This window comes from Poecilia reticulata, linkage group LG5 (genome assembly GCF_000633615.1).
Source record: "Poecilia reticulata strain Guanapo linkage group LG5, Guppy_female_1.0+MT, whole genome shotgun sequence".
NCBI lineage: Eukaryota > Metazoa > Chordata > Actinopteri > Cyprinodontiformes > Poeciliidae > Poecilia > Poecilia reticulata.
This window is the reverse complement of record NC_024335.1, coordinates 25,316,854-25,344,782: the sequence shown is the minus strand read 5'-3', so window position 1 is coordinate 25,344,782 and position 27,929 is coordinate 25,316,854. Positions and strand designations below refer to the sequence as shown.

At 41.2% G+C, this 27,929-nt stretch overlaps 2 protein-coding genes across 3 annotated transcripts; one reads left to right on the top strand and one right to left on the bottom strand.

Moving 5' to 3' along the window:
- The first annotated feature begins 106 nt into the window (after positions 1-106).
- On the top strand, positions 107-10,355 carry mmp19 (matrix metallopeptidase 19). The gene is made up of 9 exons (XM_008410008.2): positions 107-925; positions 1,025-1,110; positions 1,254-1,384; positions 2,140-2,352; positions 2,448-2,693; positions 6,860-6,967; positions 7,160-7,324; positions 7,428-7,555; positions 9,110-10,355. Exons 1-9 carry the CDS (start codon positions 833-835, stop codon positions 9,335-9,337), a joined length of 1,398 nt encoding a protein of 465 aa, XP_008408230.1. The 5' UTR covers positions 107-832; the 3' UTR covers positions 9,338-10,355.
- Positions 10,061-27,878, bottom strand: LOC103465322 (transmembrane protein 198-like). Of its 2 annotated transcripts, none has more exons than XM_008410009.2 (5): positions 27,267-27,878; positions 14,934-15,167; positions 14,237-14,812; positions 12,233-12,381; positions 10,061-12,049 (listed from the first exon to the last, which is right to left on the bottom strand). In XM_008410009.2, the coding sequence occupies exons 2-5, from the start codon at positions 15,085-15,087 to the stop codon at positions 11,900-11,902; spliced, it is 1,029 nt and encodes a 342-aa protein (XP_008408231.1). In that variant the 5' UTR covers positions 15,088-15,167; positions 27,267-27,878; the 3' UTR covers positions 10,061-11,899. The 2 variants fall into 2 exon arrangements, with proteins under 2 accessions (XP_008408231.1, XP_008408232.1); XM_008410010.2 differs by having other exon boundaries at positions 11,903-12,049; positions 12,304-12,381.
- Positions 27,879-27,929: the final 51 nt, after the last annotated feature.

The following is a 27,929-nucleotide window of genomic DNA, read 5'->3' as shown; positions in this document are numbered from 1 at the left end:
AGGAAAACTAACCCTGCACATCGTTCTGAACAGCTGGGTGTCACATGGTGGTGGCACGTTGAAGTTTGTGTTTGTAACATGTTAATATGTACAAAAGCTCCAGGAGTAAAAAAAATAATACAGTTCAAATGTTGGGAAAAATGTAAGTTTGGACCCTTTTGGGAGCAAATCCTGGTACATTTAGTACTTTTTTATCTGCATTTCTAAATGTAGATGAATCCAACCTTAATTATACCAAACACTTTTATTGTAAGGTTGTGTTTACACATGGTGCAAGTACATCACAAATCTATATATAAAAAAAGAGCGAACACTGTTCTTTGTCAACAAGAGAAGTAACGCTTTGTCCCAGATAAAGACATGCACATTTGTTGGGCTGAAACAGGAATGTGGGAGACAGAAGGCGGGTCGTACCCTGTGTTTTAGCCCCATCATTATCTGAGATACACAGCATATCCAGGACAACGGGGAATAAACACCGACCCTGTCTGTCATCCTGGCGATTACGTTGCTTGTTTAGCTGTGTTCGGGAAGAACTTCCCTCCAAACGGAGCTCGACTCAAACAACTGGGTCAACTGTGTGGAGCGAGGAGAAGCTCTCTGAATATCTGTACAGTTTAACTGCACACATGTTGGCTGAGGTCAGCTGGCCGCTCTGTGTAATTCTCATTCCTCTGAGGTGGATCATCGCAGCCGCGGGGCTGACTCATGCCCGGCTGAGTTAAAACCGCCGCAGCGCCCGGGAGCACAAAGAGTCTGCTGTGAGGCTCTGCTGAACACTTCTCACTCCATAAAGCGCCAGCTGTGGACCGGACCTGTGGACGAGAACCTGATGATGGACGGACCAGGACTCCTGCTGCTGCTGCTGCTCAGTCTCAGAGCCGCACTGTGTGAGGTGGAGTGGACAGAGCTAAACGAAGCAGAGGTAAAGTTACATCTGGCTCCATCACTTAATCACCTTCATCTTTCCAATGTAGAAATCACTTCTTGTGAAAATGAATGTATCTTTACGTTCTGCACACAGGCGTATTTGAAGCAGTACGGCTACTTAAACGACCCAGCTGACCCACAGGACCCGTCTTACCTGGAGGAGGTCATTGAAGCACTTAGGTGACTTTATTGCTGTTTTCTTTTAATCAAACAAACTTAGGCTAAACTTAAAGGGGCCTGCTGTTGCAAACAGGCATTTTCAAACAGTCAATGCGTCGATCAAGCATCAGTTTGCAGATGTTTGTCTTAAACTGTGTGGTCAGAGTCTTCCAGGGGGTGAATGAGCTGCCCCCTACTGGAGAGTTAGATGAAGCCACGCTTGGAGTGATGAGACAGCCCCGCTGCGGCTTGGAGGATCCGTTCAACAAGAAGCTACACAAGTACAAAGTGATGGGTGAGTCGGCAAATTTAGACATAATTGTTTCATTTTAGCCTGAAAACGTCAGTACCTTTTCTATCAACCAGCCGTCTTTGAGAGGGGTAAAAAAAAAAAAAAAAAAAAATCACGTAGTTTTACAAGTGATCTGAAGTCAAAAACTGGAGAGTTGGAGAAAATCACACAGCAAAAAAAAAGATGTTATGTTACAAAGTAAAGGCTCGGAAATATAGTACCTTTAACAAGAACTCAAACCTATTTAAAGCCAAATTATCTTTATCGTGGCAGGTCGTGATATGAGGATTGCTTTCGTCATCAGACGGTGAAGCAGAGTTCATGGAGTTAAACACAGGACAAGAAAACGTGTCAGAGACAGTCAGATATGTCAGAGATGTGCTAAAATGGTCCAGTCAAAGTCCAGATCTACATCGTTTTGAGAATCACTCCACTCTGATCTGAAGGAACAGGCAGAGATTTCAGTTCCAGATGTGCAAAGCTGGTGGAGACATAACACAAATGTTCTGCAGATGTAGTTTCGAGTGTGATGACTCAAAAGGCCTGGACCCAAATGCATCACACACTTTTTAGGTTTCACTGTGTAAACATATGAAAACTTTTGATCATTTCCTTCTCCTATTAAACTGTGCACCACTTTTGCGCTTGGTTCACATAAAATCCTAATGAAATACTTTGGAGATGTGTCGCTACAAAACATGAAAAGGTCTGACTTCCTTTAATGGCGACTCACAGTAAAGGATTCTCGTCTTTCTCAGGTCGTTGGAGGAGGAAGAGTCTCACCTACCGCATCCACAACTACACACCTGACATGGTGAGGTCGGAGGTCAGGAAGGCCATCCGCTCTGCCTTTAAGTACTGGAGCGACGCGGCTGACCTGACGTTCACAGAGATCGACTTCGGCAGAGCAGACATCAAGATCTCCTTTCATAAGAAAGATGGCTTCTGCTCAGTCCCGTTTGATGGCCGGGGTTTGTTCCTTTTCCAAATCCACTCGCTGCTCCCCATGCAAACCATTTAGCAGGAGTGAAATCCTTCTGTGTGTGTGTGTGGATGCTCCTTGCAGGTCACGTACTGGCTCATGCTGAGTCACCAGAATCTGGTGTCGTCCATTTTGATGAGGACGAGTTCTGGACGGAGGCATCGTACTACGGCACTAACCTGCGTATCGTGGCTGCCCATGAAATCGGACACGCTCTGGGACTGGGCCACTCCCAGTTCAGGAGCGCTCTGATGGCGCCAGTTTACGCTGGTTACCGCGTCAACTTCAGGCTCCATTCAGACGACATCAACGGCATTCAGACACTTTACGGTAAGTGCAGTAAGAAGAGTTCCTGTGACGGTTCATGATAATTATTATGATTCTGACAAAGTGAATCAACCAGGATATTATTCATTTTTATAAACTTGAGTGTCATCCCATTGTTAATCCACAGAGTTTAAACTCTTCTGGGGAGGCAGTATTATGTAGTTGACTTCTCTGAGCTTTACTTAATGTCATTATGTTATTTGCATATCAAAAACATACCTGGAGTGCTGCCTTGACTCTTTCATGCATGTTTGAGAAACCTTTAATCCTTTTTTATCCTTTTTATGCAACCTTTCGTTTAAAATAGTATGAACAAAAACTAAGCAAATAATAATGATCTAAAAGGTGACATGTAGAAAATGTTGAGTAATTATGCTCAGATTTGCGTAAACTTGAGCTCATACGTTGCAGAAATCTAAGAATCTAATGTTTCCACTCTCTGAAGTCTATTTTTTAAATGTAAAATCAATCTACTCAAAGAAGAGAAGCAACAGAATATGATAGGTATTTTTGAATCTACATAAAAGAACCACAGACGACGTATATCAGTTTTCTGACCAAGCTTTTGCAAAAGGAGAAGACTCAGCAAACTGCTCCTCCAAGCCACTCTCTGAGCTTTCTGGCCTCCTTCAGTTAGAGCTGATCTTTTATTTTCAGAAAGAAAGAGATAAGCAGAAGAGAGACAGAAGGCAAGTTTTGTCTAAAACACAGGTCATCTAGCCCTTTCCCTTGAGAGCAATTTCTCTCAATTGTGGAGGGAACAATCAGTTATCCTGCAGCAGAGATACTTGGTGCCAAAAGTTTTCAACACAGACAGTAAAGAGTCTAAATGAAAATCACAATAATCTATAGTAATATAAGTCTGCTAAGGTAAGATCAATAATATTATTATAAATGTAAGAACGATAACCATTCTCCCTCCTCTTTATCACCTCCTCTTTATCGTGTGTGAACTATTCAACAGCTAAGAAAAGAAGAGAAAAAGAAACAATTAAAAATGCAGAATGAGTGCTTGGTAGTTTTTCAGCTTCAATTATTAGGTAAAGCAACAACAGAGTAGCCTGTCTGATTTTGTCCCGTAGGGTCCTTTGAGCATGACCCATCAACGAACCAAACTTCTCCAGTTGCTAAAGGAGTGTCTTGTAGGTCTGGTCTAGGAAGCTGCAGATGTTCAGTAGCTTCTAGACAGCTGTGTGGACTTCCATCATCTGGTAATGGAAGCAACGTTGCTGGATTCAGTATTGTACACCGTTTTATCACAATGTGTGGTTGTGACAACAGTGTCACTGTGTTCGAAAGGCGTCATGCTGTGGAGTTCGGCCTTGGCCGTCTTCTTTCTCCACCACCCCTCCTGTTGTCTGATTTGTTTGTTGGACAGTCGGCTGACCAGTGGTCAGGATCACCACAAGTCCAACAACCATATGAATTTTGTGGGTGTCGCAAAGGGTTACCTGGGTGCCCATGTGGGGGCCTTCTCGCGTGGCGACTTCCCCTGCCCCTTCCTCGGCCTTTGGAGGGGCCGTGGGAAAAGGCAGAGGTTGCCGATTCTTCAAAATCATCCAGACGAAAAACGTCTGGTCCTGGTTTAGGCTCTCTGACTACCATTTCGATTGATGGCGTGAGCACGATTGATGGCGTGCCCACGCCATCAATCGTGAGACTGGGGCAATTTCAACTTCGACCAGGTGTTTCCTTATCCAACCCCCAATGTCGGGGCGGAAACCTGACAGTAAAGCATTTTTCAGCTGCTGTTGATATGCACTGTTGTCCCCATCGTTGAACGTGATCCCACTATGAATTTTAAACTCCTTTTCAAGTTGTAAACGGAAGTCATCTACTTCCTCCCCAGCTCTTTGTTTTATCCCTGCCAAGTGACTGTAGTTTGCCTTTTTGTGGAAAACTGCTTTAACTCTTTCACATAATGGATCCCATTGTGCTTTAAACTCTTCACTCAGTTCTGGATTAGCTCCCGTAGGGTATGTTATTGGGCCTAATCTACCATTTCGATCAGTTATTTCCCCCATATAATTTCCCCTTACTTTTGCCCAATCTTTCCCTAGCGAAGACAAGGCTGCTTCCCCTGCTTCTAACCCATTCAGTCTATAAGAATGAATTAATCCAGTCATGTCCTCTATCCATTTATCAGAGTCTTCTGCTGCAGGTGTTATTCCTTCCACAACCTTCCTGACCTCTTCTAAGGTCCAGGGCCTAAAAACATACATGTGTTGTGCCACGCCTTCTCCTGAATTACGGTTTGGCACTTGAATCATGCGGTGTGCTTCAGTGTTTTCTTCCGGTGACCCAGGACTTTATCGAACTACCTTTTTGGGTTTAACTCCTAGGTTGTACGGCTGCTGTTTAATTGGTGTTTGCTCTACTGGAGCTGGGTCTCCTACGTACGGTGGTGGGCTTAAACCATCCAGTGAGGGGTACAAACTGTAATAGCAGAAATGCTTGGCTGGCTTTCTGCTGGGACTGCAGCAGCGCGGGGTGGGGTGGACGGAGCAGCTGCAGCTGCAGCGGCGGGGGGTGGGGTGGCTGCAGGAGCGAGCGCTCCCTGCACCGCTACAGCATTGTCTGTCTGCCTGGCATGATTTCATTATCTCCCAGTCTTACAAATAGTTTTTTTGCTTCTGCTTTTTTCTTGTGTTTTGTTTTTCTAATTTGCTCTCTGCTCTCCGTTGCTGCTTTTAACCATAATTTAGCACACCTCAACTCCTCCTCCTTTTTCTCCTTTTTTCTCCCCTTCTTTCTCGCTGCACTACTCTCTAATATTCATTTTGCCATTGTTCAATTTTTAATTGTCCATCTACCTTATATTTCTTTTTCCACTTTGACATGTGTACCATGCTACCAGGAAATTTGGACAGCATGTACTCCTCATCTCCTTCGGGATCCTCAGCGAGTAAGGAATTGCAACAATTCTTGTTACTCATAATTTTGGTACTCTGCGATTTAGCTCTATATGATCTGTTATTTTGTGCTTTGTCACGGAAAGTGCTCTAAGTGAGCCCTATTGATCCCCTGAAGAACAGGCTTCTAGACTACGTCTTCGTCCGGTTCTTCACTTAGGATTCTTATTCCGAGGACAATAGGTTGTACTTTCACAGAACTCAGTCACACTTCACAGTCGCACACATACACAAACAAACCTCCTGCCAGCTCGAGGTTCCTCCCTTATGGGGATCTCATCTAAGAGTAGGGTCACCACCACACCCCTTCTTCCTAACGCTTGAACCCGGGCTGGGTCTCAAACCCAATTAATAGCGCTTTTTCACTTACGTTTCTGACAGTTCATTTTGTCTGGTCGGATCTCGTCAATCCGCCGTTGGCAGACAAAGTCGGACCTAGGTCGCTGGCCCAGAGAAGAATTTTGCCTCCTGGGTCTTTCTCTCCAGGTCCTGTTGACTCACGGTTTTCAGCGCATCTTTCTCTGCCTGTCAGCGGACGGGCATGTCGAGATCCAAGATGATAGGTATTTTTGAACCTACATAAAAGAAACACAGACGACGTATATCAGTTTTCTGACCAAGCTTTTGCAAAAGGAGAAGACTCAACAAACAGCTCCTCCAAGCCGCTCTCTGAGCTTTCTGGCCTCCTTCAGTTAGAGCTGATCTTTTATTTTCAGAAAGAAAGAGATAAGCAGAAAAGAGACAGAAGGCAAGTTTTGTCTACACACAGGTCATCTAGCTCTTTCCCTTGAGAGCAATTTCTCTCAAGGGAACAAACAGTTATCCTGCAGCAGAGATACTTGGTGCCAAACGTTTTAACACAGCAGTCAAAAGTTTTAACAGTAAAGAGTCTAATGCTTCTAAATGAAAATCACAATAATCTATAGTAATATAAGTCTGCTAAGGTAAGATCAATAATATTATAAAGAATGATAACAACACAAAAATTCTAACACTCAAGTAAAAGTGCAAATATAATTATGTTTTCCCCCCAAAATGTTACTCAGGTAAACGTAACCAACACTCCCCATCTCTGAACATAGTTAACAAAATTATCTTGCTCACAAGCTCAACGGGAAAAAAGCAGTTAGGCATTTAAATGAGCAGCAAAACGTATCCCAACTCAAGAGAGCAAATAATTTACTTTCATATCCCAATATATCAAAAAAGGGAAATATTTATGATTCCTCAAACTGTAGATTTCAATTTGTGTTGCAGGCAAACCCATCAGCACCATAACGCCCAGTACACCGACCCTGGGCAGCCCGGTGGAGAGCAGCTCCATACCGAACCCCTGCACTGCGGACCTGGACGCCATCATGTTGGGTTTGTTACCTGACACCTCGCTGCAGGCATTATAGCCACTTAAAAAAGAAAATAACCATAACTATACTACGATTTTCAATGTGCATTTATGAAATTTACTAAATAAAAACTGTTGACTAGATCTAAAGAGATTGTTAAATACAAAAAAATGTTTCATAGACACTAGAATAATATCAAAATCTGTTTATTCAGGACCATGGGACAAAACCTTCGCCTTCAGTGGGGACTATGTGTGGACTATCTCTGACATGGGCCACAACAGTCCGATAAGGATCAACAGACTGTGGTGGGAACTGCCGGGAAGCCTGAACGCTGCTGTCCACTCACAGAGAACCAACAAGACGTACTTTTTTAAGGGTACAACCATTCCTGTTTCATAACGCCGAGCCTCTGTTGGATTTCTTCTGCTCTGCAGCTGCTGCTTCTAAACATTAAACGTCTGGACTCTTTCTGGTCACAGGCAGTAAAGTGTGGAGGTACACGAGGTTCATGCTTGACTATGGCTACCCCAAACAGGTCAAACGCGTCCCTCCTAACATCGACGCAGCCTTATACCTGCAGATTAACCAGAAGCTTGTGTTCATAAAGGTAGGAATAAAGCACAGTGGCGTCTCAGTAAATTAATACTTTAAAAATGCTTTGGTTCATTTTTAAAGAAAAACGTCGTTGGATGTTTTTAAGTGCTTATTTATGTTGATTTTTGTTAATTATTTCTTACAGCAAATAAAAATCCATCAATACTCTGCAGTAAAGCATTAAATTTTCTGTTAGTTGTGCTTATCAGTGCCTACCTCAGTCCAGGTAAAACTCCCCAGCTAGCAAGCAAATGTTCGCACGACGTCCGTGAACGTAGTCTGAAAGTCGAACGTCGAATGTTCGGACTTGACGTTCAGCAAACGTTGTCTGAACATTCACTCTGAATATTCGTGCCCAATTAATTTTCTTTTTTTTTTTTTGCTGTCATTTCACTTGATTTAGTTTTTATATCTTTAAAACTTTTATGGTTGTTATTATTTTTTATCAAATTTTTATTTTTCACTTCTTATACAAAGTGCATACTTCAGAATGATGTTTGAACGTTCTTGAACGTCTTCCGGACGTTTTTATAAATGCTGCTTTAAAAAACTTTCAAAAAACGGAGGCATTACAAAGAGCATCTTGACGACTAGCCTTACTAGCTAGTCGTTAAGATAGCTAGTTAAGCTAACTAGTTAAGATAGCTTAACTAGGTTCGTTTCCATTGACCACAGAGTTAAGCTAATTTAAATTACAAAAATAAATTCACTTTATGGAAACACAACAATAAAAAAATAATTAAAAACTCAGGGTTTTTTTATAAAAAGTTTTTTTGTGCTAAGATGAGGTAGTTTGTTTTTTTTTTATCAAAAATTGTGTATTTCGTAAAACTACAATGGAAACGTTGATCACTCAAGTCACGTGATCAACAGCCGGACGTTACGACCGATGAAAACGACGACGAAGACAACAGGAAGTAGTTACCTCTCACAGCATTGCACAGTTCATAAAAAAGTTGTCTGTCACTCCAATGTGTTGAATCCATAATCCTTCTGTAAAGTCATTGAATTATGGCTAATCTCATGTCACTCTTTATATATTAATAATAACTCATTATTTTTAATGAGTTATAATTTGAACCAGTTTGTTTATGTGTGATTTTGATTTAATTTCTTATTTAATGAAAACACTGCAATTGCAAAATTGTGTTTTTTGACATTAGCCGGCTAGTGACTAAGATTTATGCACATTTGGAAAACGCTGCTACGCAAATTCCTTTGGATAGAATTTGCCTATACAGGATACCTGTTGCTTGTCATTTGCTTTCTCACAGTTTTTTGTTCCACTAAACTTTTCATTAATAAGCCCGGGTAAAACTCTCCACGAACAGTCAGCTTCTCCAGCTATTTGTCGATAACCCTCCTTTTTAATGGAGTCAATGACTGAGTCAACAGTCTTCCCCATGATTTTGTTGGTATTTTTATGAGAAACTGAATTTGAGATTTCCATTAGCTGTAAGCTATAATACTGAAATAATAACGCATAAGATATTTATTGAGATGCACCTGCCTTCATGTTTTAACAATCTCACCTGGTAGTTATGTTTTTTAATCTTTCCCTATGCAGGGATCGGACCACTGGCAGTTTGATGAGGTGAAACCCAATTTTTCTTTCTACCCTAAGCCGCTGAGCAAGCTCATTAGCGGGTTGCCGTCCTCTCCTGACGCAGCCTTCACCTGGAACAACGGGAAGATCTTTTTCTTCAAGGGCGACAACTACTGGAGAGTGAACGAGCAGCTGAAAGTGGACAGCTGGTACCCGCTGAGCAAGGCGGAGCGATGGATGAAATGCTAGCGGCCCACCACCAGGGGGCAGCAGCAACCAGAGGACGGGATTCTGACTCCAATCCGAGGGCATTGACTAATGAACAACCTCAACATCAGTGATTAATTGTGAATTGGTGAAAAATAGTGAGAGACTGACTGACTTAACTTCACTGGATTTTATTACTGTTGAGCCCCTTCAGGCTGATTTATGGAGAGCAGAAAGTCTCCACAGGCTGATGAATTATGTAAGCTTCAGTATAATCTTGGAGAGAAATCGAGGCCATCTGTTTTTCTTTTTTCTTCCACATATGTGTTGGATTATGTGTCGCAACACTTTTGTTAAGATGTTACATTATGGCTTCTTTCTTGCATGTTGTGCATGTTCTGGATCTGATTTTTTTGTTTGTTTTTTTTTTTTAAAGAGAAAATGTGAGATTTTATACAATAAAAAGACATTGTCAACATTGCAAACGTTTTGCTCCGTCAGCAGAAGAAGCTGTTCACAATTGCATAAAAATCAGATAACGATGCTGCGTTCATAGTGATGAAAGAACGGTCTGTGCTGCATTGTGCTGTCTTCAGAAAAAAGAGAAGAAAAAAGAATTTGGAGGCGCCATGGCAACTCCAACCAATCAAAGGGTAGGAAATCCTCCCCATGACCTCTTTATTGTAGATGGAGAATCCAGTGAGTAATGCTGCTGGAGTTGCTAAGAACCAGAGGAGACAAACAGTGCGGCACATCCGAGCCAAATTCTGAGTTAAAACCGTTTTTTATTAAAATCTGTGAAAACTATTAACAAGTATTTACACATTCAGGCAACAAGTGTGCTGTTTTTGAAAAACAACAAATGAAACATTAAATCTTTAAACACAACCTACAATAAAAAAGGCAATAACAAAAGCCTCAAACATGCAGTTTTGTCCTTTTTTTCTTAAAAAACACTACCAGGTACTAGATTATCACATAAATTACGTTTATAAACATTAGCATACATCTTTTACTGACTGTGTTCTGACCAAAGCTATGAAGTAAAAAAAAAAAAAAAGAAAACAGATCTAACGGTAGATCTAAAACAGATTCTGGAGGCTCCAGCAGAGAACATTGAAGAACAGTTTCTCCACATTGCCAGACGCCATGAACTCACATCACATCTCACTGTTTATCCACACAGAAGACGAATAGAGATGCACCAATCAATTCTGAACCATTTCACTCATTTTTCAGTGAATAACCCTTCTTGGATAGAAAACGCTGTTTATGCAGTAATTTAATGCTAATACACTGGCGCATATGAAGATAAAACAGAACATTATTTACATTCTGATGTGTAAAATGTGATTTAATCTTCTCAAAACTTTGTGGATCAGTATTTTCTAATATTTCAGTAAAATGTTCAACAGAATTCAAAAAGAGAATGCAAACGTAGGAAAGGTCCAATATTTCCAACAAAATATTTTTTATCATACCAACTTTTTGCTCAATGTCTAAATATGATTTAGAAATCTTCTAAAGATCACAATCAGTCAATTTTTCTTGATCAGCTCAAATACTGAGGCTTTTTTTTTTCTTTTACAATTTAATAAATGGATAAAGAAATACCACCACAAAAGGATTTTTTTTTTTCCAGTAAAATCTCTTTTCTGGCTGGTAAATATTTACCGTTTAAGGTGCCGACCAATCACCCTTAATCCACCACGTTTTGCTGAGAAATGAATTTTTTTTTTTTGCAAGTTAAATGGAAAAAATCCTGAAAATATTTACATTATGTTGCTGTAAGTTAAACAAAACCAACAGCAGGTACCCTGATGTGTTTTTCACTGAACATCAGATAAAGGTTAGGGAGTCCAGAATAGTTCAGATAAATATTAGGGAAAGTGTTGTGATGAATAAATGGGGATGTTTTTGCTGTTTATGTTATATTAAATTCAAAACTGGAACATCTGCTGAGGAACCTGCAGTACATGTCTTACAGAAACTAAGACACTAATCTGCTCAGACCGAAAAGACGTTTTGCAAATCAGCAGAAAAACAAAAGATTGGTGCATCTCTAAAAATGAAAAAAAGAAGTACATAAAATCAAACGCATTACTTCATCGACTCCTACAACCACCCAACTAGCATGTGAGACACGTAATACTAAAAACTCTTCATGGTAATGGCTAACTTCTGAAGTACAGTACACTAAATGCAGAGACACGTCCGTTTCTGAGGCTTCCAGTTGTTGCCGTGTATCAAATACACAATAAGTGGAAATGGGAGACCTTTTTCTGTTAGTATCGACTGGATACTGTTTCTCTGAGAAACACAGTGGTCATAGTGGTTTAAACGCCATCAAAACGGAGTTTGATGCTTGTTATCCCTCAGTGGCATTCTGTTTGACACACAGGACTCACCGCAAAACAAACAAAAAAAACAAACAAAAAAAAAAAAACCTCGCTACCAGATCTACTTCACAGCAATTAGAGACACTAGAGCAGTTGGCATGTGCTGCTCTGTGTGAGGAAGACCCCCTAACCAAAGGAGTCTCCTGATGAGAGACTCCTTTGACTCCAGGAAGCAGGAAGTCCTGCCGTTTTGCTCTGCGTTGGGTCAGACCCTGACGACCGGAGTCGTGGCCGTGAGGGGAACCATGGACCCGGTCTCGCAGTCCATGTCGACCATGGTCGGGTTGGTGGTGCCGAGGCTGCTAAGGGATGTACCTGTTCCCATCTGCCGATCTCGCAGACTTTGCAGGTAGCTCTGAGAAGACGAACGGCAAACACACACACACAAAGAGAGAGAGAGAGAGAGACGAGTTATTGAGGGGAAGTAAGGTAGAAAACATTACCCACTCATAAAGACGTTTGCTCGTATTTAAATAAATAAGAAGAAGAAAAAAAAAAAGAAGTCACTACAGCACACGCCCTGTTGGGAGACACTGACCGGTGCCAGTAGATCCCCAGCGTAACGTTTCACTGGGGTGGCTTTACGGCGGTATGTGCCTTCCTGCCCACCTGCCTGCTGTCGCTTCTTGGTGTCCTTCTCTCGAATCCGCATCAGCTGAACCCGCTTCTGTCTCCGGCTGATGACAACTGCAAGAGGAAGGGCAATTTGAAACCGGCCTTTGGAATCCGATCGTGTCTGTGAAACGCTGACCGAAACATCGGTCACGAATGCTTTCAGCAAACCGTCTAGGTTTAAGCAAACACGCAGCATTTTAAAGGAACAATTCAGATTTCTGACGAGTTTTTTTTTTTTTTGCTCTGGCCAGAATCATTCTTTAGACGTCCTTCAATATCTTGTTAAGACAATAAGTCATGTCATAAAACTGTCTCGTTCTTTACTTGGACATTAAATGAGTTTTAATCTCAGGGTTTCTAGTGCGAAGAGAGCGCGTGAGTTTAGCAGAAAAGAGTTTTGTGTCATCAAAATATTTCTGTTTGAGTTTTTGAGCAACATCTAAAAAGTGTCAACTGAAAACATTTCTGCAATTTGTCAAGTGTGAAAAAATTTAACTTTAAAATGTTTCATGAAAGAATATGACAGATTTTCTTCTTTTTTTTAAATGGAAATCTATCTAGTAACAATGTAGACAAACTCAAGCGTTCAACTGTACCAAAAACAACATAATCTGGAAATCCTTCACTTCTGTGATGCTTTACTGCACATTTCTCCAGCTGCAATGTTTTCAGAATCATCTCATTTTCAGCCTGATCCATCTCAACCTCTGACCAGCCGACCATAAACCAGTCAGTGAACTCACTGCGCTGGGTGTTACCAGTCTGTACTAAGACCAACCCTCTTCTGTGCAGATGCTGTAACAGTGTGAAGAAGACTAATAGGCTATTTCCAGGATCTGTGAGTTGCTTATTAAGTGAAGTTAGAGGAAGCACAGAGAAAAAAGAAGCAGTTAAAAAGAAAACTGTTGTCAATGATATCTCCACATATTTGTGTGGTTCGGTTTATGAGAGAGCAAGATAACAGATAACACGAAGGCTTCATATAAGATAACAAAAACGGCTCCGTTTTATGCTTGTAAGTTTTCAATCTTTGTCTTCAGTGGAAAACGCTGAATCTTGAAACGTTGAAAATCTTTTTAACAACCCAGAGTTGAGACGTGGATCTGCATGCTCTGGGGAATACGGATGGAGACATAATACAAGGTGCTGACCATGTGCGTAATTATTTTGCTGTTGTTTTCAAGAAATAAAATCTTTTGTTTACAGATCCCGCCTGTTTCAGACAAAAATAATGAATGAATAACCTGCTCATGGCAGGAAGGCTGGAGAAAATATTTTGAAGATTGTTCTGAAATTGTTCTGAAGATGAACACTTAAAGTGTAACTAACCCCAAACCAACTATTTTTGTTGATAAACACTAATTAAATAGGTTATTTTGAGTCCTATCTTTCATTTTTTTTGCAAATGTTGACATTTTCATGTTAATGTTTTTTAGTTTTGACGTAAAACCGTCTCGCTGGTTGTAGCGGTACAGCTCGGTAAGACTTTGTCGGGTATAAAACCATCTAACTCAAACGCACGGCCCCGCTCGGTGGACAGTGAGGAGTTCGAATAATGAGCGTTGCCATGGCGATCAGTGCCTCAGCTTTGCAAACGTGTGATTTATGTGCAACGTGGACACGGAGTGGAATGGCTCTCCTCTGCGCTGACTATTGGTGAAGGTAGGAATGGACGACTGCCAGACTGACTGCAGTGGTGAGGAAGCGAAGGCGTTGTCGCCATAAAATCTCTGACAACCCAGAAAAACAACAGCTAAATTTATCACCAGTTGATTTAAAAAAAAAATTAATACCAGTGGAGTCCGAAAAATCGGTAAATATAGCGACAAAGTGGATAGGGTTAACACATAAACGTACCATGTCAAGTTAAAACAGAACAGCAGCGATAATGTTACATTTCCTAAGCCAAACCGTATGTTTTCCTTACCCTCAGTGTGTGAGAAGCTGTCACCCGTCATCTTCCACTGGATCAGTACTCCTATGAGGCTGAGGGCGGGCCAGATGCCCAGAATGACCCAGCTGTACCAGCACAGCGCCGGCTCGGGCATGAGGCGCAAGCAGTCATACACGTGATTGGCGAGAGCCAGCATCTCCACAAAGTAATCAGCGCACACAGTCATGATGGCGGCTCCGAACACGGCCGTGGATAGCATGGTGAAGGCCTTCTGCCACTGCAGCGTCAGCACGGCGAACAGCATGCCGGTGCCCAGTAGTGTGCCCAGAGGCACCCACAGCGTGGTGGGCGTGTAGAACTGGTGAGTGACCAGCAGGCCGGCCAGAGCCAGCAGGAGTCCCAGCAGCAGGCCGGTCATGAAGAGGCCGACGCTTCGCACCAGCATGGTGACCAGGCCGCACAGCAGGCCAATGCCGAGGCCGATGCCTGCGCTGGCCTCCACGCTCAGCTGAGTGTCCAGAATGTGCTCCTTGTGGCACAGCAGGAAGATGATGACCGAGCCGAACATGAGACCGGACAGGAACATGACGGCCTTGAAACAGCGGTAACCTAAAGCAGGAAACACACAACAAAAAACAGGAAGTGAACAGAGAAACTAACAGTAATCCAAAAATATAACTTTAATGAACTATGGGGAAAAAAAAAAAAAAAAAAAAAAAGCCGTCCTCACCAAAGAAACAGTAGATGATGCCAAAAAGGCAACACATGGAGCAGATGACAGTAGGGATGATGTCATATTTTCGCTCAATTTCCAAACTACAGGAGTTGACCTCGGCCACACCTGCCCCCCCGCCCTCGGGGCTCAGCCCAGTGGGATCAGCCATTTTGGTTGGACGATGGACTTCAGGATTAAGGCAGACCTGCAGCTGCTGTTATCTAAGGTCCATCTGTACAGGAGTGGTGACTGTAGGAGAAGAGAAAAAGTATTAGGGCAAACCCAAAATCACCACGCAAAGTATCGCATAACTGAAGTGGAGGGGAAAAGATTTGAAGCATTGTGTGCATTAGCATTCTTCCCTCTTAGACAGTACATTTCTTCAGGGAACCAACTTTGTTGCAGTTACAGCTGAAGGTGTTTTGCGGAAAATTGCGGAAAGTTTTATGAATCCAAAAGCTGAGATATTTGCCCACTCTTTGTTAGAAAATAAAAACATAAAGATTGACAACATTTAGCTTGAATGACACTTTTAGCCCGTCATAATTGTGTCTGTATCGAGGTTGCTAAGGTGAATCCCTGAAAAGTTTCGTGTTTCTTCCTTCTGTTCCAAGAACGGTCCTGTATTTACCACCATTCATCTTTCCATTAACTCCAATGAGGTTTGATCTTTAAGACAAACATCCCCACAGCATGATTCTACCACTACCATGTCTCACTGTGGGGATACTGTCTTCAGGGATAAGTACTGTGTTTTTACGTAAATGAAAGAAAACTAAATTTAGTTTTCACCTGAGTTTGCAGCACATATCTGTCTACTGGTCTATATCACGTAGTCCCACTGAAAAGAGCTGAAGTTTACGCTGGTAAAGTAACGCATTCAGCATTCACAAGCTGCTCATTAGGTAAAGGAAGGGTACGGGTTCTTCTAGTCTAGCAGGACGTTTTCCAAGTTTCCTGTGCTCGAGTCGTGAACTAAGAGTTCTCAGATTGATTTAATGAAGTAGCAAATGAGCTGTAACATTGGCTTTTCAGTGAAAAATGTCTCCACCCCGTTTCCAGCTCTGTCATTTTTTTCTTCTTCTCTGTATTCAATCGGTTATTCATATTTAAAAAAATAAACCGTGTTGTCAATTTAAAACACATCGCCCCTCGTTGGGTTAAAACTTGAACGCACACACGTTCATATTTCTCTTCCGCTTTAAAACATTTTCCAGAACTTTTCCTTTTCTTCTGAGGATTTCTGTTTCAGAAGCTGTCCACCCTCTATTTGTCTTGAAAAATTATATGACATTTAAGCCGTCAGGTCTTCGGGGAGCCACAGAGGGCTGAAGGCGTATGGGTGGACTGCTCCTTCTCTGCGAGGCTGCTGGCAGGCCTGCTGTATGAGCTCACCGCAGCTGAGATCAGATTACAACTTGTCTACCTCAGACAAACACTCAGGAACAAGCAGTTCTGTCTTTTGAGCGAAATAACGCACTGCTTCCTTCTTTGTTGTCATACCTACTACCATTTTCTTCCTTACCTCAACGTTTTTAAGAAGGAGAAATATGTTTGTTTTTCTATTCTTAAAGCAAAAATGAGTCACAATTGTTTTGACATGTTTGCAGACATGAGGCCGTGTAATTTGCGTGTCCTGCCCAGGAATGACTTTAGCAGGAAAAAATGAGATCAGCGGAAAGTTTTCCTCTCTTCTTCAGTCACGGTTTTTCTACACCTATCCTCTTGAGATATTTATCTTTTACAGCAATTTAAAAAAAGGAACAGATTATATGAATTTAACTTTTCCCTATAACACCAAAACAGAAAATATAGCGTATTTAAAATGGCACGCATTGTTGTCCAAACAGTTTTAATATGAGACAAACAAAGCGATTCAAATTAAAGAGCTTTATCAGTGAGGAAACAAACAGTTTTCTGACAGGATGAGGGTTTGGACTGTTGCCTTAAAGCAAGAAGAGACTCTTTGTGACAACTGCAGGGTGTGTGTCATGTACATTTCAGGAAATTCTAAATACACTCCAAATTTGTAACAGATGTGAATTCGTGGTTGCAAGTAGAGACTCTGCAACCCCGAATCTGATTAGAGTTCGAAACAACAACTTTTGTTTCCTTCTTGTTTGGGCAGTGCCGAGATCTAACGCTTCGCGTTTAAGAGGAGAAATACGTTCCTGCAAGTTTAAACTTGCACACAATTTGTGTGAAAATGAAATGTAACTGAAATGAAATCAAAGGTTGACTGGCGTGAAATGTATTCCTTTTGTGAGTGGATGTTAGTTTAGTACCTTTTCACCTAGCTGGCTTTTGTCCAACTTAACGTGACATCTGGTATGGAGAACCTGATAGGTTTAGATTTGAATAAACATCTGCCCACCTGTCTTCTGATGATGAATAGAAACTCACCTGTGTGTCACGCGAGTCTTAAAACCTTAGATTTGTTTTTTTGTTGTTTTTTTTGGTAATCAAACATAGCTAAATCTATACAACGTACAAACATATTAAGCCTCAATCCTATTTACTACTAAATGTTTTTACAGATTCAAACACATTAGATACTAACAAATTCCCACAAACCTGCTGCATTTCAAGAGCTAACTGGAGATTCTCCAGTTTTCAACTTGATGGGCCCTGACCGATCAGAAACTCACAATTCTACACTTTTTCCCCATCATTGAATGCACCATGCTAAAAGTCACCATGCTGTGCAGATGCAAAAAGTTGTTAGACTAGTGGAAACTGACAGCTTGGACCTGTAAGCACTCGATCCCTCGAGACTATTCTGACTTTTAAGACAGATGATCCCTTTAAAGTTTACCTTTGCTTCTCGTACAACCCCACTCACTACACTTCTCATTTTAAACATTAGATGCCACTGTAGATAGAATATGACATTTATAAGTAACAGAAGAAGAACCAACTGAACTGTTTTTAGCCATGTACGCTGGCATTTAAAAAAAAATGTTATGTGGGTCTAAATATTAGGAAACGAAAAAGATCTTGAGGAATGTCACATCTTGTAGTGTCATTGAAGTTGGGTCTCATTTTTCATACACTCCTTTTTACGAATAGAATGTGTTTACTGGAAACAATGCTGTGGAACACAGTGTTCTGATTTTCCACCACCAGATATGTTATTTTAATGTGATGCCAATATCTAGTTGTTGACTTTAAAAAAAAATTAAGAATGAGAAATTAAAACACACTGCTCTACGTGGTCCTCCAAGTGGTCTGATAATTGTTAGCCAATTTAGTCACACAGTAGACGGAAATATAAGTTTTAATTTGGGTTTCAAGCATCCAGCATCCAGAGGTGAGTAAAGCACCTTCATAGCTTAGCATGATATTCTAGTGATGTTTTTATTGGGTCACATTTGAACCACAGCTACGTTGATTCAGTAGCAATGATACACATAGCTGGTTTTTGGGGTGATCTATTATTATTGTGTGTTAGATGCTTCAAAAGTCTTATTGCATCATGACTTCAAAAACAGCTGAAATACTGACACAAAATAGTGTGACTGGAGTATGACAGACACATCTAACTACTCCCTTTGAACCAGCTTGTAAGTGTTGCATTGCTTGTGAAAACATCTAATTTGCTCTCAGATTCTATATTGCTGCTTTTACAGCATGCAGAAAGTTACAAAAGTTTGGATGCGAATGACAGGTTGAAACAAAAATACGAATACCTCCTTCCCAACAGCCAAAAACAACAGACATAAACCAGGTGAGTCACTGGGGGTGAACATGTTTTAGCTTGCATTGCTAACAGAAATTAGCTCAACAACAACAGCAAAAAAAATGTTTTCTGTCCTGACAACAGCTTTACTTCTCAGGCAAAACACAAATTGAAACTGTAATCCGTTGTTTCTTTTTACGTCGAATGTTACAGACATAAAAGGTAATAAACTCTGCTTCCTCAATCAGTAAATTGTCCACAGACTGCAATTAAATATGATTTTTTTTACACCATTGGATAGACTGTCAAGCTAAATGTTGTCCACTTTTGATCAGCTGCTGAGCCTAGTACAGAATAAAGATTACAAGAAAATTGTTGGATGATGCACAACAGGCTTTTTTGTCCTTTCCCTGTTTGGAGTACAAAATGTGTTTTCAGTGAAAACATACAAATTATAACCACGGTGTTATGATGTACCTTTACAGATCTTGGAGAAGACCAGCTAACTTGCACTGCATATTCTCTCGCGGCTCAGGTTCGATTATTCATCATCAGGGGGTTTTGTGATTTTTGTGGGGTCTCACGAACGTTTAGTTAGATAGTCCTGCTTCTTCTTTGGACCCCCCACTGCTGCCATTCACCAGTTCATTGAATCTGTATAGTCGGCATCTATATAAAAAGCAAACAACTCGGGTTGTAGCAGTATCCCTGCTTCTCCCCGGCATCTTTATGTGCTCTCCTTTTCGAGTCTGCATGGTTTCCTCTCAGTGCCACTAGAGGTCACAGCATGGGCCTCAGAGTCTTTGTTTTGCCTCATAATGGCTCTATTCTCCCCCGGCAGCATTGACTTCCAAGCCTGCCTTGACATAAGACACCACTGTGATGAAGGGAGGTAACTTGAGACAGAGACATGGGAGTGTACTACTTCACACTGCTAATGCTGACTAAAACAGTACTTTAATGTGAAACAAACTGTCAGAGATGCAGGTAAACAGGGCCTCAAGTTTGTTAATGCACATTTTAACCTGTTAACACGGAGCCACATCGAACTCTGGGCTGTTTGGACTTTTCCGAGTCAGGATTACCAACTTTAGGGAATCTACACAGTAAAAATGCCAGTATTGATTTAACACCCAAAAGTGTCTATATGTGTCCAAGTCAGCTGGTGTTAAATTCAACAATACAGAGGGTCACATTATCATTTACAACGGTGCTGGTGTTAAAAAATATTTAAAGTAACACCAGTGTAGTGTTGATTACAAAACATAATGTGGTGTTAAAAAAGTAAATAACTGACCCACACGGTGTCAATATCAATCAAATCCAGTGGAAAATATTCGAAACAATACACAGAAATGGAAAGTTTAACTTTTCTTATACACATTTCAGTATTATAGACCAATGTTAATTTAACAAAAAAAATGGGTGTCAATCTTTTAACACTTTCAAAGTGTTACTTTAACACCTGCTGACTTGGACACATATAGACACTTTTGGGTGTTAATTCAACACTGGCATTTTTACTGTGTATATGACTTGCTTGGACTTGAAACTCAGAAAGGACTACTTGTGAGTACAATTTGTTTTGCAGCTGCACTCCAGCCCAGGACATTTGCTGTCAGCGTTTTTCATTTGATTTATGTAGATTTCCAATGGAGCAAACCGGTTCCACAACCAAAAACCTGGTTCTTGTATTACTGCTTGAGCTTCTTCTTTTAAACCTATTAGTATGACTTTTAATCTTCTTAATTAAAGTTAAAAAAAAAAGTTGGAATAAAATGTCATGAATGCATAATGACAAAAGATCATATTCTCTGTTAGCTTCCTACTGATTGCCACTTAGAGACATCTAATAAAGTTGGTAAACCAGATGTAGCTGCTTTATAGAACAGCTACTTCAGCCTAAGCTATCTAATGCTGTGTGCAATGTTGTTTATAAACACTGTCAGGCCTTTAATATCTTCTAATGCTATTATTAGAGCTTACATACAGATAAGAGAACAGAAATGCAGGACAGAAGTTGTGCAAAACAAACAAAATACTGATTGTTCGAAAGAGCGTCAGTAAGCTGAGATGAAGAGTTTATATGTATGAAGAAGCACATACAGTGTCTTACTGCAGTGTGATCAGAAAATTACATCAGAGCCTGCATATCAAAACTGTCTGGAAAAATAACTGGATCTTAGTTTTGTTTCAACAAAATCATTTCAGAACTGACTAGACACAGCATTTTTTCTTTTCTTTTTTTTCCCCATTTAATATACAGTAGATATTTTATGGTAAGGATTTTAACTACGAGCAAAATACATTTTTCACTGCAATCAGAAATAACAATAAAAAGTCGCTTGCCGCTATTTTCCAGTCCTTAAAGTGAAATCCGACTCAGGCAAAAGAAACATATCAGAAGAATAGATAAAAACAACATTTTCTGCCTTTAATGTCAAATGACTGGCTTGAGCACTTGCATATTAAATGTCAGTAAATATTAAACGCTTACAAATAATTAAGTCGCCACTCCCTTTTTTTTTTTAACTGTGTGGAAAAAAACAAAGCAGGCTGCAGAGAGGGTGGCTGTAAGAAGATTTTTTTTGCTGGCCTTGGATACCCTCTGGTAAAATTGTGAGCGGAGCAGGTTACAGCGCTCAGCTGCCGGGGAAGACGCAAAGCTGACTTCAAAGTTCTCCACATTGCTAATTTGGGTGTGTTTGATCAGGGCTTGGTCTTGTGTGGTCACAACTGGGAGGGGATTCTGCAATTCCTCCACTTAAATGACAGCCAAGACCAGCTGAGAGGCCGGAAAACCTGCCGTGTTACGGATCGCTGTCCTGATCCACCCAGGATCTCACACACGCACACGCACACACACGCACACACACGCACACACACACACACACACACACACACACACACACACACACACACACACACACACTTACTTGTGGTTGTAAATCAAGGCACCTTAGGAGACAAACACAACAACTAGCGGGGGGCCAGCCAGGTCTTGACAACCGTAACTACGGGTGTGAAGCCGAAAGGTCTCGGCGGGACCACAAAGTGATGCAGCAGTGTGTTGTCAACATCACAGCTCCTCATCACACAATAGCATTTGCTCTAAACCGTTTTGAGCGAGACATCAAATACCGAGCTTCCTGTCCCTCCACGGCAGGAAGTGCAGGACCAAAAGAGGAAGTGGAACATCATGTTTCAGCAGGAACGTAATCCTGTGTTTGTGACAAGGAGCAGAAACAGAACAGAGCGAGTTTGGTTATCATGCACGGAAAGCAAAACTCACAACGGAGAACCAGGTGAAAGTACAGCCGGTTGAATAAACACTTTGATCCGAGACTCGAGGAGAAAAACTAGCAGCGTAGCAACACAATAAAAAATAAGCTCTTAATCTGCCCCGGCAGGCTGATCTATAAGAGAAACCATTGTGTTACAAGTGTGTAACGTGCATGGCTGCAACCGGGACGGGATTTTGCGCGCAGCAGTTACTATGATTTACGTCTGTTGAAACAGCTTGACTAAACAAATACAGTCAGCTGATTTTTTTTTACCTTTACCAGTCATTTCAAATACGCTTTCGCTGAACTCAAACTCTGTTTTCGAGCCCGTTGCAGTTAATCAATACTTACACGTGTCAAGAAATAATTTATGTCCAATAATAAACTTATAAAAACAGCTCATTTATTGGCTCCTGAAGAACTGAGCACACTCCTGAACACAACACCACACTGAAACTAGAGAAGCACAGAGAATGTTGGCTTAGTCCAACATTCTGCTTTTAAACCACTTGAGTTAAATATACTGAAAAACCATAAGCTTATTCTGGGGAAACTTTATGTACCCATATCTGACACCTGATGAAACGTGTCGGATGCGTCTCCAGCTCTGAGGAATGTTCCACGCTTTTTCCACCCTACAAAACTAGCAGCCAGTTGGACACATTTTTGCTTAACAGGGACAAACATCTTTGACAACCTGTGAAGCCCCTGCTAAAAATACTCCTGTGGAAATATAGCGTAAACTAAATGGCATAAAGAAATCCTGACATTTAATATTGCAACGATGATATTTATTGTGATTTCCCACATGGTCCTCACTTGAGTCTCCCAACACAAAGGTAAAGTAAATGAAACACTGTCTGGCCCAGTTTTACTTACATTTTCCTATCAGTCACTCAACTTGTTGGGTTTATTTTTGAAGTTAAAAGAGCCAGAGACAAATGAAACATGAGTGGAAAACCCCTTAAACACCATGCCTCTGCTGCTGTGGTTTCTAGTAAAAAACACGACGGCTGGCAGGCAAGAAGGAGGCTATATGGAAATCTCTGTACATCCAGTCCACAAACCATGTGTGCATCTTCTAAAAAATGTGAACCTGGAAGTTGCAGACATGTCAGAAAAATATCATTATGCAAAAATATTCATATCAGCGTGGATTTAGGATTTTTTAAAATCCTAACACTTCCACATATTGTCATGTTAAGAGAAAAAGTTTACTTTTTCGGATTTCCAAACATCTGTTAAGTACAAGTAAGTATCTGTTGCCTTCACTCTGGATAAAAACTAAGCTTCAGTTTCTTGACTCCTGTCAAATCTGAAGAGGGACAAAAAGCATGTTGTTGCGTGATGCGTGCTTCATGTGTCATACGCGGCATACGCTCATTAACGTGGTGTTTTCCATCTGCAGATTGAGTTGCACCAAGTCAGAGCTGTAATTCAAATGTTATGGGTGGAGTGCGCAGCGTGTGGGGTAAGGAGGGGCCGTTCCATAGCTCTCTATTAAGGTCTGTGGTGCAGAGGAGCATTCAGTAGGCGACGTCCATATGTTAGTGAGAGCCTGACGGAGAGGCCCGGAGGACGATAGCGTGAGCTGCTGTTGAACAAGTTGGACGGCAAACCCTGAAAGGAACCACAAATTATGCAGAAATGCCCCAGGGTGAGATGCTAGAACGTACATCACCACCTGGCAGTAAAACGATGACGGAGAAATTTTATTATTCAGATATTATCCAGTACTTTGGAAAAGTCTTGAATCAACTCTTTATGCGTTCCTCCCAACAAGCCACCTTACGTGTCAACTGTTAAAGTGGAAAAGATGACTTTCAGTCATATATTCGTTATCTGATTGAGATCGTGTCATGATCTCGTGTGAAGTCATACTGATGCTCTAACAAAAAAAAAAATTACAATTTTCCAGCACATGATTAAAGTCTATCTGATAAGATGCAGAAGAAAAATAACCAGCATGGTCCTGGCTGTCATGTCAGTTCTTCCATCTGTCAGTTCTTATGTTTTTTTACTTTCTTCCATGTAGATGGGGTTATTGTGCAAGAACCCAACAGGTCGGTGTTTTACATACAAAGATATGATTTTAAATGAAGGGTCAGATAAAAACAGAGCTGTGTTTCAGACCTCCAGAGTAGTGGCCATATATGTCAGCAGCAGCTCTGTCATTTAGCGCAGCCTTTTAGCTCTCTTTGTTAAATTCCACTCTGCGGTCACTGAACCTCCTACAGCAATCTCACAAACCTAGAATATCATCCATGGCCTTTATTTTCCTAGTCAGCCAGGCACCCTGTCATCTGAGCTATGTTTAAAGCGCCATAAGTAGTCCATAGTGGGATGTTTCAGAGTTACTGCAACCACTTTCGTTTGGACAATGAGGGTTTTCTTGCAGGAAGGAGTCACCAGACTCCTCCATCTCCAATACAAACTTGTGTTGTTCTGCATTTCAGCTCTTGCAGACAGACTACCTCCGCTACGGCCGCTCCATACTACAGACAGGGTGGAATCATAATCGAAACAATAAGGACAGAGTGAAAAGCAGTCCAACTTTGATCAGCCTCTGGCTCTCTGTGCCTCTTTTCCTGCCTACCCTTATTTCCCCCCCAGAGCTAGGAAGAGTTTCCTCTTTGGGTTTTCACAGGGATTAAACCATCTGGTGCAGGCTGTTGGAGCAGCTCTGCTCTGCACCAAGTGGCTGTAAGTACAGACTGTAAGCACCCCAGTAAAGAGAGCGCCTGAAGGCTGTCATCAGAGTCCCAAACCAAAAGGCAATCCCAAGCTTGATCACACAGTAAAACCAAAGGGCTGGACTTTCTGGGAGCAGCAGGGCTCATAAGTAGACATTATAAATGTTTCACAAAGGAGGGTGGAAGATATCTCATACTAGGCATGACTCGGTGGATAAGATTCTCTCAGGATGATGCCCTTGAGCAAAGATTTCACGGTTTTATGGTTTCTATACAAAGCTAGCTTGTACTTTTTTAGAAGAATGGCTTTCTTTAGTTTTATAAAAGTAACGTGTGACCCTCCCTTAGTGTCTAAATCATAGCAGCTCATGTTTTCTACAACCAGAAATATATATATTTTTTTCAGAAAGGTGGATTTTGTATTTCTTGTAAGCAAGGAAACAAGCATATTAGCCGATTAGCTTTAATTCGAGTATCTAACCACCAGTGAACAGCAACAAGTGGTGGAGGGGGACAGACGATTCAGTCAGAGAAGATTCTGCTAACGTCAGCATCTTCACATTAGTCTTTAGTGAAACAGTCTTCTTCTTGTCACCTTGTGGCGTGTCCTCTTTGTTTTTGAGTATTTCAAGTCCAAAACACAGTAATAGTACTCCACCAGAAGTCGATTTTCTGCCTAGAAAAGTCAAAGCTCCTCAAGCAGCCCTGAGTTTAGAATCCAACATTATCGCTGTGCATAGATAATGGAGGGAAAGCTGTTAGTACATTCTTTTGCATTTAGCACTTCTGTTTGTTTCTCATTGAACAAGTGGCACAAGTAATGCTGTAAAATATTGATTTGTGAACATGTACTTTTACTGTTTAACCACATGGAATTAAGAGAAATCCATTGTTTTCAGCTGGAAACCTGAACCAGCTCGCCGTGGGTGATGTCATTTTCACATCCGAGCTCCGACTTCAGAGAAAAACGAAATTCATCGTCGGACTCTCACATGCTCTGCATAACAAGTCGGGACTAATTAGCATATAGTTCTGTGAAACCCTGATATGAACGCCTGGTTCAGTGGTTATGAATACAGCCTTTATTACTCTGGGTCATCACGTCTTAGTCCTCAAATGCTTTGCCTTATAGTAAGGATAATGAGGTAGCTTCCTGTAGCTTTCAAGCTGTCACTGTTTGTGTGTTTCTCAGCAAAAATGCACATATTTTTGTTCAAAAGACAGGAACTAATCTTTAGTTAAGCAAGAAAATGAAAAAAATAGCAGCCTTCATTTAGCCAGTTGACAGGCAGTGTGCAGCGGTAGGTTTAGAATGGTGCCTAGTTGTGACTCTCGTTGAAAGGGCTTTAAGTCATTGTGAGGGCATAACAAGCTTTTGAGGTTTAAACCTCTAAAGTTAAAAGTAAAATTAAAGGTAAAAAGCTTACCTGTAATTAAATGTAGAAAACTCAAGTCTCTCTGGTATTTCAACTGACATCTCATTGAAATATCCTTAAACCCTACTAAAAGTTTTAAGAAAACAACTTTTAAAAACCTTAGTATACAAGATTTCCCCCAGAAAACTTGCTAAGCCCAGTGGTTGGGCGCTAGAGCAGTCAGCCCGACATGTTTTTGAGTTAAAAAATGCTTAAAGTTGACAGGAAATATGAAAATATCACTTGATAATTATGTATTATTGAAAGATTGGAAGAAAAATACCTGAACACCAACTATAAAATTTTTAAAAATGCAAACATTTTAAAAAGACTTTAAAAAAAAAAGCAATGCTTAGCCTGGTGGGGGCACAAGAAAAGCCTGGTGGCCCGCCAGGCTTATAATACACTGATAAATCTTGACAGCACAAACTGTCCTAATATATGCCTCTACCTGCACGATAAACACCTGTTTCGGTGCTTAGCATTACAGCCCGTGTCATCATGGATTTATAGTTGTGACCTTGAGCAGTTTCCAAGACTTCAGTGGTTATGTTTTTTGCAACCAGACATATTTGTTGTTATAAAAATACCAGAATTTCAACCAGCTGACTGGCAGTGCACGGCTACATGGAGGTTTGCTGTTATTCTGTGCTAGAGAAGAATTGGCATCTTATGTAAAGAACTTGAACTTGTATGGACGTCTTAACAGAAACACTTTTTTAAAGCAGTTTTAAAAGCTTACTTTTTAAAACCTTGCTATAACTTCTGGTTAATTACACTATCTTGGCTGCATTTAAGTTAGCAATAATAAATAAAATTAAACATTTGAATGAGATTTTGAGAGCTTTCTTGTCATTTTTGGACTCTTAGACAACCCGTTTATCTACAAGCCAGGACTAATTAAGACACATTTCTGTGGGACTTTGGTATGAACGCCTGGTTCAGTGCGTATGAATACAGTCTTTATTATCCTGTCTCATCATGTCTTTGTCCTCAAAGCCTGAAGCATAAGTTGAATTATGTGCTTGAAAAGAGAAACGTTTTATTGCAGCCATGGAGGCAGCCTGGCTACGTGCTCTAGCAAACATCTCCAGCTGTAGACTTTGGCACCAAAGGAGTCGAGATCCGGGATAAAACATTTTCCAAACAAAACCGATCCAGGTTCATACAGAGGTGCTGGTAAATAAGTTAAACAGACTGAAAACACCCAAGATTTCCTAACACCGTCTTAAACTTTTCAGAAGAGCGAGAGTTACAAAAAAAAAACAACAACTCACCGATCAGCCGAGTGTCGGTTCTTCAGCTGAAACTTCTCCTTGACAACCCGCTGTGTCAGGCAGGAAAAACTGCCCACCATTCAAAAAAACAAAGACGGGGGAGCTAGCTACCAGGGAGAACCGGTTTTCTCTCACTTTATCCCGAGGCTGTGTTCAAACTAGGAGGCTTCCTCCAACATGAGCGGCATCGTTTTGTTCCTCTCCCTGCTTTATGCAAATCTGTTTTTCTCTCTCCCCCCCCTCCGCCTCTCTCTCTCTTCTTCTGACGGCAGATGTGAGGAAGGTCAGAGCCGCTTTCTGCTCTTAACCGTTAAACTTTCCGTCTGGGACTCAACAGGAGTCCAGACCTGCCACTCTGAAAGCAGAACAAAAAAAAAAAAAATCTTAACACAGCTTCTTTTCTCCTCCCTTTTCTAAAACAAATAGCGCAACAAAAGAGAGAAAAGTTTTTTTCCCTCCTCCACCCCCCGCGCCTCGGGGTAATCCTCCCCTTCCTACCAGCATCCAGCCTCGGCAGTTGGACCGTTGGAGAGCCGGGGGCTGCTGGGAGGGGGCTTTAGCCTGCAGGGCTAGCTGCCCCAACAACAGGCTGCTAAAAAAGACTTTTCACCTTTTGTTGTATCTGAAGGAAGCAATGGAGGACTGATTGGGTTATCAGCTGCT